Here is a 12,254-nt window from a genome sequence, read left to right as displayed (position 1 = left end):
CTGACCTCACATTTACACTGTGCAATTCCAACCTGCTCATCACTGATACTACAATATTAAAATATTGCCACAAATACCCTGAGGCAGTGTCTGAAGAATTGATTGATAATCAAGGTTATCTTTAAATCAAAGCTGTGGTTCTGATGCAAACAACAACAGCCAGGAAACACCAAGTTAAGGAGGGAGCGTCCATCTCAGCTTTGCATTTCCTGGCCCTGCTGGTGTGTCCCTCTCTACCCCATGTCCTTCCACAGAACGTTTTACCAAGTATCTGTAACATATTTACATCACCTCAGACACTGTATAAAGAACATTTCCAAGCTCAGTCAGCTGAAAAGCTTAAGCACTTTTGGAGGCAGGAACAGTTATGTATTTGGACAGGATATGCTGAACACTAGGAGGGGAACTAATGGATTAATCACAATGTAGTGCACATAATGAGAAGGGGTTGGATGCTGCTGCCAAGTTGAGGATGATTATTGCATTACACTAAATAACAGCTTTTTAAAGACAGCAAAAGCTAAAGAGATTCACCAGAAGCTACCTCATTTTTAGGTGATGGTTAATTTTGCTCTCAGAAAAAAGCTTGTTAAACAAGATTATTTTTTAAAATAAACTAGACAAGGTTAATGGAAAAGGCGTCATGCAAAATGGATTTTAAACAACACTAAGTTAATGTAGTTTAGAGGTAACTAATGCATTTTTAAAAATATTAAATTATGTCTCTTTACCTGCTAAAACAAGAACATATATTAAAACAAATGCATAATTTAAAACAAAAAGTGGCAAGTTAGAAACCAATACTACAAGCTAAAGCTGATTTAAAATCAAAATATGACATGAGAGAGTACACTTTTGTCTTTATATGATGTTCCCACACCTGAGTCAAATACACTTAACAAGGCCCTTAAAGTTACTTTCCAGTTGGCACTAAATATTTTAAATTCAGTGAAATGGTTCTGAAGAAACCATTTAGAGCTTCATGTCCATCTACAAGAATCTTTCCAGATATTAAATGTATACAAAGCTAGCAATGTATCTCTACTAAGGGAATAATGTAAGCGACATTGGTAATACTCTACAAAGGAAAAATGCAAGTTCTGTTGAAACTCATGTTAATAATAAACTAATAGCTAAATATGAGAGGGGTTTATCTGTTAATGAGTCTGTGATGCCATTTAATCAGACAGGAAATTACAGTATTGTTGGTGCGCAGTTTCAGAACTATAAACTGTTACAACAGAGTACAGTGTGGATGAGGGATTCTTGAGCTAGAAGTGGCTCAGTTGTCAATTAAGCAATGTCCGAATAAAATGCTCGCCATCACTTGTCTACAAGTTCTGCAAGATGCAGCGCTCAAAAACAATTACACCCGTTCAAGGAGCAAGTAATAAAAAATCCCTGAAAGGTTATTTCCCACAATAAAGAAACAGAGATATTTGTTTGCATCTTTCAAAAGGCAAAGCAGTAATTAAACTATTCCTAAAGTCAAAATTAACACTGTTCTATATTCTTCTTAGCAAATCCCACAAAATCTTTTAAAACCCAGAAGTCAGTCCTATAAAAGACTGGTCTTCAGTTCCCCAAATGAACTGCCAACTGTTGTATGGCAAGAATTAAGAGGTGAAAATATATCTATTAGAATAAGAAAAGACAGACAGAACTTCATCTTGGAAGCTACAGGATACAAATATTTCAACAATTCTAATTTTTATCGACTGGATTTATAATACCTACACCTTACATGCAGAGAATAAAGTTTAAAATAGCCCACGTACACTTCAATGTCATTTAACCACATTAAAAGTGAAGTCCAATTTCCCTTAAGCCAGTCTTTCAGTTTGAGCATTGCAGCTCAAACTTGTAATTCTCTCAAATCCAAGAGAAAGCCCATCAAAATAACTAAGTAATGTGAAAGCAAGGGACTACCAGAAGAACAAACTGTTTTCTCATCACATTCCTCACATGCTGAGATATCATCCAGAGTTTGGCTTCTGCTAAATTAAGAGTGTCTCATACAGAACAGAGCTTCCAGTAATGGTGATGTCCTAAAGAAATGCCTCTGGTTTAAAAACCACGTACTTGGGGGGTGAGGGGCAGGGCTTGAATTGCAGTGAGCAGCTCCAAATGGACCTTGTATCTGATAAGAGTCTAGCAACTAAAGCACACAAAGTAATTTCAGTAATCTGAATATTCCTCTTGGGGCACAAAGAGAATTTCACCTCCACTTCTCAACTTCCAACACCGACAAAGGAGACAAATAGCAATTTTAAGAGATGCACACTTGTATTTGGAGTACACATGGACATCAAACAGCAGAAGAAATCAAAACTATCTGAAGAAAAATGTTAATTCATGTCATCCACAGTTTGGAATAATGACATAACATGGATTAAGGAAATCTAACTATTTACTTTCAGAAAATGTTGACTAACTGTAAAAGTTAGATATCCAAGTCTGATGTTTGAATCAGTAATTCATGTGATCAAAAATCACAATCCGAGAAATCCAGATTCCAGAAGAAACTGGGTGCTATGCTTTTGTTATGTCTCATTAATTATAAGCTTAGCTACATTTAGCTGGCTCGTGGACTTGGAAGATTTTTATAAAGTAGAGAACAGCTACTTTACAGCATAGCTCCCCAGGAAAGAGAATGAAAGAAGCTGCACAAAGTAAATACTGCAGTGCTATTTAGTGTGCTAAGAGAAAGTATTCTGAGAAAATCAGAAAAAAAACAGAGACAAAAATGGATGCAATTGATTATGTGGTCAGTACTTGCACTTTTAGGTACGTAAACTAAATCCACAGAACAAAGAAACTCATTTATATTTTGTGTGGCCCTTTTTAATAAAAATCAATCACTAATCACTGCAGACTGAATGGGAACAGATGGGATGCGGCTTGAACAGGTTACTATACATCAGCTGAGAAAGAAAAGAATGAAAAGACTTGATTTTAATCAGAGCATTAAACCAATTCACAAACTTTACAGCACAACAGAAGGCAGAAATGATAACCTGTAATGCTCTGCTGTGTGCTAGGAAGAAGGGAAAAACAGATGGAAACCATTTGAGCTCTCAGACTTGATGAGGAAAGGAAATGTGTCCATGGGCACATATTTCAAACCAGCAGAAGTGCAGTAGAAGGGTTTGATGGATTTTGTTAAGCTGCAAGGATACAATGGTTTCTTCCACTGAATGCATACTGAAGAATGTATGTAGATAAAACATATAAGAGAAGTGATGACAGGAACTGCAGTTCTCTATCTCTATTAAAAATTCAATTTTTTCAAGTCCTTTCTCCCGTTCTTTTCAATGATGTAAAAGCCTCGGTTGCTTGACAGACTGATCACTGCCTTTCTGGAGTTTGCTATTTCCACAGGATTTTGTGGTATTATTACTGCAGGAAAGAGATGACAAGACCTCTTCAAATGAGCCACAGAAATACAAAGAGCTTTGAACGAGTGCCATTTACAGGAGCAAACGTTCACAGAAGCCAAACTAAGAGCAGCCCACTTCATGACATGTCAGAATTAGGCAGCCTTCAGGCCACTTTGAGCAGATGCAAGCCAGATTATTTCATGCACGACTACAATGCTGCAGTGCATTAGAAAAAAAAGCATCCTAAAACAAGTAATATTTTGTATAATAATGGTGAATTAAGTCACTATTAAAGTGGCAGGCAACAGAGGGAAAGAGAGAGAGGGGGAGAAGAAAAGAGAGAGGGAGAAGCTGTTAAAAAACAATGGTTGAAGTCCCATGTGGGTACCAACTTAGCCTGAAAGGTCACAGAGAATTTTTACACATTTGTTTTGCAAATAGTTTCTGCAAGTAGAAAGAACAGTTGTAACTCTCCTTCTCATCATCAGATTAGCAAGTCCCCCCAAGAGCAGCAGTGCTCTCAAACCGGCCAACTGTTCTCCTAACATGGGTCAAAAGTTCAGGCTTTAGCTGGAGCACTGCTCCGAACAGACCTTTCCAGTAAGGCTTACAGCCCCAAAGCCAATGTTTTCATTAAACAAATATACATACAGATTTCAGCCTCTTCACAGCATCTTCACAGATATGCATTCCTCTGGATTCGTCCACTTCGACGTGTCCCAAGTACTGCAGGAAAGAGTATGGGGAGAAAAGGTTAATAGCAGCTCCTTAAACTCCTGGGACTTCGATGAATCCAAGCTCTGAATTCATCTCTGTGCAGCTGATGCAATAGCTATTGCCAGCACTTTGCCAGCCTTCTTCTAAACCTGCATTTGGGGATTTGACTGTGTACATCTATGGGGGCACCAGCATCAGCAGAAAAGCATAATACAACTAGAAATTTGGAGGAAAAAGAGACTTTCCTTACTCGGGGGAAAATACGTAATTGGAAAGTGTTGAAAACTGTGCTTTCCTGCTTATTCATCATGAGCTTCAGACTTTTTTATTTACTAGCACAGCATGAAAACCTTACATCAATATAGAGATGATGGTGAATAAATAATTTTTGAATCACGATAAATGTATTTAGTATTGAAAACCAAATTACACTACACAGTAACCAAATATTTTTGCATGGCAATGTCCAAACATGAGAAATTTGCCCACACCTTTTTCAAAACTGTAAACTAAAATTGTTTCTCTTCATTACAACAAGCTGTTATGTGGACACTGAGACATTCATCATTCTTACAAAGAGGGGTTAAAAAAAAAAAATCTGTTTTCCACAGATTCATCCTACCAAGCACTACTTTAAAAATCCCCTAGCAACACAACAGTGAATAGAAACGTCAAGCTTCAAAGCTTTTAAATTTATAATTCAGAATAATATTAGTCCATAGAGAAACCAATTGCAAGAAATGTATGTCAAGAGTGTAGTGTTCAGGGTACCATGGATAATTTTACACTCAAACTTTTAGCTTTAATTTTTCCAATTTCCCTGCTTTTTCCAATCATAGTTTTTTTTTGATAGTGAAAGGAAGTGTTGTCTCAGAAAAATTAATATCCTTATTCAAAGTACTTAACTCTTGAAGAAAATCAGAGAAACTATCAAAACCTGTCTGAAGTTTTGCAGTAAGAGCTATAGGTGAAATAAACTTTCCCCAATTTACTTGCCATTTTAAGAGTTGTGTGCAATTCAGCATTTAGATTCCAGGCTAGCTAGAGAGTGAATAAGTAGTTTTAAAATATGACACAAGAATCAATGCTTGTGCCACTTATTGCAGTAGTAAACACAAGTTTAATAACTTGTTAAGAAGTTGCACTCTATAACAGACTATTCTGTCATGAGTTATTTGAATCTCCTAGATTTTCTCTCATTAATTAGGATACTAAACTTGGACAAAAAACCATTTCACTCACAGTGCCATACTGAAGCACCTTCAGATTGAGAGACTCAACTATATGGAAAAAATCAAGATTGTTTCAAAGATTTAACAGAAATTAGAAAGCTGACTTTTTTCATGCAAGGCAAGATGCTCCAGAAGAGGAGGAAGCTCTATATATCATTAAACTGCTGAAAGATTTACAATATCTTAAGTGACACAGAGCTTTGGCATTAAATCTTATTATGTAGTATTTTTAAACAGAGTCAAATGTGGATTGAACAACTCGGGAAGAATTTCATTTAAATCAGCCTTCACAGCTGGAGAACAGCTTGAAAAATAAATTGCACTGAAATTAGAGGTAAATAAAAGATCTGACTCTTTAGAGCTTTTTCAAAATGAGCTCTGTGAGGCTGAAGCCTTATAATTGAATGCTGGAGCTGCCAAAACAGCAACTGTACTCCCTCAGTTGAGCTTGCTGAACACTTGCGCAAGATCTTCATTTCTCCAGAGCACGAAGCAGAACATTTTAATCCTAAAAATACACAAACAGTAACAACTAAGGATGCAATTACTGTGTGTCTGGAAGTACATATGTACATCATCAACTACTCGGTTGTGCCATGACTTCTCTGGGAGAAGTTCCAGGTGCAGAAATTCTGTCCTACATTTGTCATGAGAAAGTTCTGGGTTTAGTAACTTCTCTTTAAGAAGAGAGTGACACAGATAGGAACAACCCTGAGGTCTGTACTGGACAGAAAAAAAATATGTGTAAGGAATAAACCATCTAGTTTGCATGACCATTTGTATCAGCCATATAGAGGGCAACTTTCAGATTTCCTGACCTATCCGCACATGTCATTTACTTCAGTGTAGCCAGAATGTTTCCAACTGAAGATTCAAACCATTCAGCCCCTGTACTTGGCAACCTGCCTTTTGCTAGGAAAAGGGAGAAATGGAACAGAGTAAATATTGCCTCATGTCACACTGCAAAACAGACAACCATTCTCCCCTGTGTTGCCAAACCTCTATTCAAGTCCCATGTTCCGGCTTCCAGCAATCAGTCATGCCACTGCTGCTGGAGACAGCAAGTTTAGCTGCAGTTTTCACTACCACTTCCACTCCTGTGAATGGGGACATTATTACACATATCAAGTGCATCTATCCACACCAAAGGGGTACAATCCACAGACCTCACTGAGCATCAATCAATTCTGAATTTTAAAATAAATTACACTGTCACACAATACTTCTTTATGATATAGAGGACAAAAGGTACTTTGTTTGCATTTACACGTTACACTTCTAGCTCTTCATACAAAGAGAAAAAAACTTGTTCTTGCCGTTGCAGAAGGCAGTTCTGCAGAAGCCAAAAGCTCATCTTTAGCACTGGTGTTGAACATCTTACAGCAATTTCAAAATTGTTCTTGCCTTGGTTTCTGATTTTTCTGGGATGGGGTGGTGGTGTGTTAATTGCTTATACATGCCAACATACTTTTCTTTCTTGTAAAAATAGATTTTAATTCTATAACCAGAATGCTGTGGTCCTCTTCACAGCCAAATGCCCCTCAAGCAGCAGGTCCCCTTCCAAGTCTTCAAGCTTCTTTCATCAGTCTGAGACTAGATATACACAGCTCCTGTATTTAACCAGTGCTGCAATATTTATCTGGTTTTTAATGGATTGTAATCAAAGACAAAAATATTTCCTCAAGAAGACTGGCAAGAAACTGTCAAAACTGAAACCTCTTCTAGTGTTTATATTTTAAACAGAAGTGCTAAATTGTAAATCTATCTCAACTTAGCCTAAATTTGAAATATTGGTTCAACTTACTAGTAAAACAGCATTGTATGAACGACATTTTAAAATTTAATAAAGGAAATGCAGCTACTAGCTAAGAGTCAGAAAAGAAAGTTAAAACATCAGAATTCAGGACTTAAAAAAAACCCACCAAACTATTGTTTAACGCTGTTGTTACATCACCAGAAAAGGATTACATGGAAACCACTTTAAAGCAGATACACAGATCCCACATTTCTATACACAACCTTTCAGGACCTCTGAAAGGAACTTTTTCCCTTTCAAACTAAAGGAGAAGAAACATACTGTTGAAGTGCCTGGGCAGTGACTGTCCTATATAAGTAAAATCTCATGCAAATCCATCACAGCACATTATCACAAACACACTCAAGGACTGGGACATGCAAATGCTGGCTGGGTACACAGAAATCCACAGAACTGCCTAAGCCATACTGTGGTGGATGATGACTTTGAGAACAGTAAGGAAAGGAGCACCTCTGACATATTTGCAAAGAGCATTTCTTGTCACAGGGATTGTTGCAGCTAGCATTCCTGGAGAAAGTGAGTACTTTTCCATCAGGAAAATGCACATAGCAGGAATGCAGTATTAATATTGAATGCACTCCTACTTAATTTCCATAGCAACCAGTGAATGATAGTCATGACATCAGCAATTCTCAGACATAAGTTGTTCTGTAAGAGATTTAATCGTTATACCAGAAATTAACCACCAGTGCTTTTACAGAAAGCTAAAATCCATGTGGGCAGAGTCCACATACAGAGTAACATAACATAAAAGCTCTAATCCAAATAAAATACTCTCAGGGGCTGTTGGAGAAAAGTCCATAATGCAAACATCTTTAAATAGAAGCCCTGCTTATATTAACATTTTTAGCAAAAAGAAGATGAGATTATGGTACAGCAAATTAAACAGAAACCAAAAAAATTTCCCTCTTCATCACTGGTTTTCATATTCTCTTTCACTGAAGATGCTGTTTGGTACCAATCAAACCAAATATGAAGCAATCAACACAGGAACAAGTTAAACTGGCACACAGCAAAGCATCCTTAAAATTTGAAAAGTGCTTGAGAAAATTTGTTCTTTTTCAACATTTTAAACTTTTTCCAACTTCATCTAAAAACCAACCACTCAAGTTACCATATCGTATTTCTGGTGAAGTTTTCTACTGTCTTCTCACAAATACATGCCACTGAAATTGCTTCTACTAAAACATCAAGGGCAGATATATCAGGTCAGAAATAAAACACCATCTGTGTCCTAGTACAAGCAATACTGCCCTGATCTTCTTTGTTTTCATTTCTCTCTCAAATACTTGGCTGACTCAGTTCTCAAAATTTCAAAGTTCAACAATAACAGCTAGCAAAAAGATCCTTCACCAGAGCTCCTTCAACCTGGACAACTCAAGCCAGTTCTGTTTGCTCAAGCCTGGTAATATGCTTTTACAGTTTCTCTTTGAAACAGACTCAGCTACACAAATAATTGAAGTTCCCTCTGTATCAGTAGATGTTCACATGCACTGTTTTATTTGCAGTAACAGATTAGGTTCTTTGGGTTACATTTGAAACTAGATGGACACAGGAAATGAGCTTACTTGAAGTCTTGGCCAAGGTGTCCTGTGCTGGGAAATGAGCTGCCATAAAGTTGAGAAGCACACCAGCATTTCTTGGTATTTTTCCTAGAGGCAACAACATTCCTCTTTGTTCCTCTGTGGAAGTTCTGGTGTATTATTTGCAACAGTAAGACTGACTACTTGACATCTGCATGTGCAGATATGCTTCTAGAATTGGCATTGCTCAAGAATTAAAGCCTGAGCACCTACGTTTCAGAGTGAAATGCTGTCTTGCAAGTAGACATAAGCTTAAATTCAGATATCCTGGATACGTCTTAAAGCTGAGCTACTTTTCCACTGACTTCTAAGATTTACATTCCAATGTTCAATATTTTATTTCTCTCCTCTCACACCCATGTTCCTGCTTTCTAAATTTATTCGTTTGAAACAAATGTTTGCTCAGACAAAGCTGTAGAAGCACAGACAACAGAAACTCTATGATTAAGCATCAACAAAGTTTAATTTTGCTTAATCAAAGCAATAGATTAGTTAGGATGTTACGCACGTCACCAGAAATCAAAATGTCTCACCAACCTGTTAAATTTCTTAAAACAGGAACTGCAGCAGCCTATGACTGCTAAATATCTCTGAATAATGAGGATCAAAAGAATCTAAAGCAGTACCTATACCAGTAGTACTCTCTATTTTTTACATCACACCCACCTAAGAGCCACACTGAGCATTTCACGTACTGGTATTCACACGACCTTTATCATTGCCAACAGAAAAAACATTGAGAGTCAGGAATATTGAAGAGGCAATAAAGAAGCTCAATACGGGACACACAAATGCTATATTCTCCACTTTCTTATAAATCCCTAAAATGAGACAGAGAGGGAACTCAGAAGGTTATGTAGGACAGCACTTGCTTCAGGGCAGGATCTACTTCCACATCTACATCAGAGAAGTCAGCCTTGAAGTATTATGACATTTCTGTAACTGGAGATCAAAAGGCTAGAGACCTTCTTCCCTATAGTTTACATGTCTCACTGTAGAAAGGGATGTTATTTTGCTGAGTTGTTATTGCAAATGCATATCCTAAATTTCCCTTGATGCAGCTAAACACACTATTTCTCCTAGTCCCATCACATCTTTCACATATGTACTGTCAGACTTTGGTTTTCAACTGTCTGCTCTGATGTGCAATTCTTTTTCTTCCAGGAATTCAGCGCTATTTAATAAATTTAAGACTTTCTTTTAAAAAAAAGAGAAGAAAATATAAAGGAAAATCAAATGTTGATAGAGTGAAGTTTTATACACACACTGCACAGGTGCACACTGTACCTTTTCTTCAACTCCTGCAAAAAATTCAGTTTCCATGTATGACACTGGGGATCTCCTAATTTTAAAAAACAGAATAAAAAAGTATAACCCTATGAGAACTTTTTGATTTCCAACACCCAAATTACACTTAAAGTAAATATTTCTGCAAGGCGATCCAAACCATTTTAGTTGTCATATCTTTAAAACAACCTGAAGTTTATAAAACCATTTAAGAATTTCACCTTTGCCCAAGACAGGAGGTTTTTAAAACTCAGAAGCTTCATTTAAAACTTCTTGTTTGCAAGGCCATTCAAACAAAACTAAGGGTTGGGCACTAGGGTAAAAATTTTAAAAATTAGGGATCCCCTTACATTCCTTTTAGCTATGACAAAAATGCATAGGAATATATTGGAGGTAAGCTTCACACCTTTCATTATAATCACCATCTTTCATAATTAGCTGACTTCCGGCCTTTTTCCTGTGATGTTAAATGCTGCAGGACTTTTTAAATGTACCATTGCTTGCTGAGGGTTAGCATTCAATAAGAATGATTGCTGTTCATTGCTAACATGAGTACATGCCTTCAGAGGTAGAGATTTCTAGTGTTTAATGTGTAAGGTTGTACACATTTCAGAAATCAGCAGCTTGGTCACATTAACTTCTTAAAAATACTTAACATAGTTTCCAAAGACTATTCAAGTACCTCAGGTTTTCACAGTGAAAAATATCACATGCTTAACCTAAAGGCACTTCAGCATCACACTGGCAAATTCTTCCACAGCTATTATTTCAAACTAGAAGTGCATTTAAGACATAAAACAAAAGCCACAGTCACCTGTGCTGGTACCAGTCTTTCTGACCTGGAGAAACAGAATGCAAGCTGTATTCATAAACTTATTAAATATAAGAAGTTATTTTTAATATGAGATTTATACATTTGACATGAAGCAATGAAGTTCAATATGCAAATTCCAAAAACCAAACAGGACACCTGGGCAGCTACGAGTGGTGTGAGAACACAAAGCAAAGTGACTGAAATGGCCTAGCTCCTACTGATGGTGGTTTCAGCAGTGCCACGTATGGGCTCAACAACCTAAACACGGGGACCCCAGGGATGAGAACTGACATTCACAGGTCCCAGTGAGGCTTCTCCACAGGGCTTGTGCCAGCTGTTCCCTTTCCTTCTGCCTCTTCTTGAACACAAAGCAATACAGTGTCTTCCAAACATCTCCCATCAAAGCAAGGGTTATACATGAAACAGTTCAAGAGTACTTGTTCTGAAAAGTCAATTCTTTTATATACGAAAGTACAACTGTATCCATACAATTGTTATTTGTCAACACTAACAGAGAAATCAAATTCAATGGAAAGGTTAATTCCAATGATACCAGGTACCCAGCAGCAAACTCTGGATGCCAGAGATAGAAATGTGGTTTGTTACTCTTCCACACCAGCTTTTTCTCCGACATCTTTAGCCTTCTAGGTCGAATTAAAAAATGCAATTAAACCTGCAGGTGATATACAACAGTAGCCTCAGATGCCTTAAGGTCCAAAGAGACTGACCACCAAGAACATGGAAGTGACAGAACAAAACTAATTAAATTATCCAAGATATATAGAATTGCTGCATCTTCTAGAACACCAGCTAGTAACCTGCTGTTAATATTCTGTGTAACACATCCTTTTGGTCAGAACCACCAAGAATTTGCAAATGTTTTGTTTGTTTAGTTCTCTTAGGTAGAAGGAAATGACCTAATTTTTCTGATATAAATTTCACAGGCCAGTTACTCCAAAGAGCATTTGTATGAATGAAAACCACTTACCCAGAGGGACACTCGAAAAGGCTTTTCACACAAAAGAAGCCCTAGTGTCAAATACTTTAGTCATTATACCACAGAACAGCTGCATGTTTTCAGTGAAGTAGTGTCTGGAGCAAGAAAGCAAGTTTGAAAATGTGTATGTCAATGAACTTCATTTGTTGCAATTCTAATGTATGAAATTGTGTATAAATAAATTATAGTGCTGATAAGCACAGCTGTAATGTCTGTTAGATCATTCGACTTCTAAATACTTTAAAATACAATATCTTCATCTAACACCCCATATACTGCATGTATCTGGTATCGTTTTTCTCTCAGAGGAAGGATTCACTACTAAAAGACAGTATTTACCTTTCAGTTTGTTAGGACAGTGGAAAAAAATTTGTTCTTGAAAACAGACTTCTGCAAAGACTGCAACAGATGCACCAGTGCCACATTTA

At 37.0% G+C, this 12,254-nt stretch overlaps 1 protein-coding gene across 16 annotated transcripts in view; it reads right to left on the bottom strand.

The window, feature by feature from the left end:
- NUMB (NUMB endocytic adaptor protein) overlaps window positions 1-12,254 on the bottom strand; it is a 92,272-nt gene that overhangs the window by 18,653 nt on the left and 61,365 nt on the right. For all 16 annotated transcript variants that reach the window (XM_038139643.1, XM_038139654.1, XM_038139659.1 and 13 more), the window contains exon 3: window positions 4,032-4,106. In XM_038139643.1, coding sequence (XP_037995571.1) covers window positions 4,032-4,106 — 75 coding nt within the window. The remainder of the gene's footprint in view (window positions 1-4,031; window positions 4,107-12,254) is intronic.

The sequence above is a fragment of the Motacilla alba genome, chromosome 5 (genome assembly GCF_015832195.1).
Source record: "Motacilla alba alba isolate MOTALB_02 chromosome 5, Motacilla_alba_V1.0_pri, whole genome shotgun sequence".
In the NCBI taxonomy this organism is placed as follows: Eukaryota; Metazoa; Chordata; class Aves; order Passeriformes; family Motacillidae; genus Motacilla; species Motacilla alba.
Note: the sequence above shows the minus strand (reverse complement) of the source record. Positions and strands in the feature narration are given on the sequence as shown.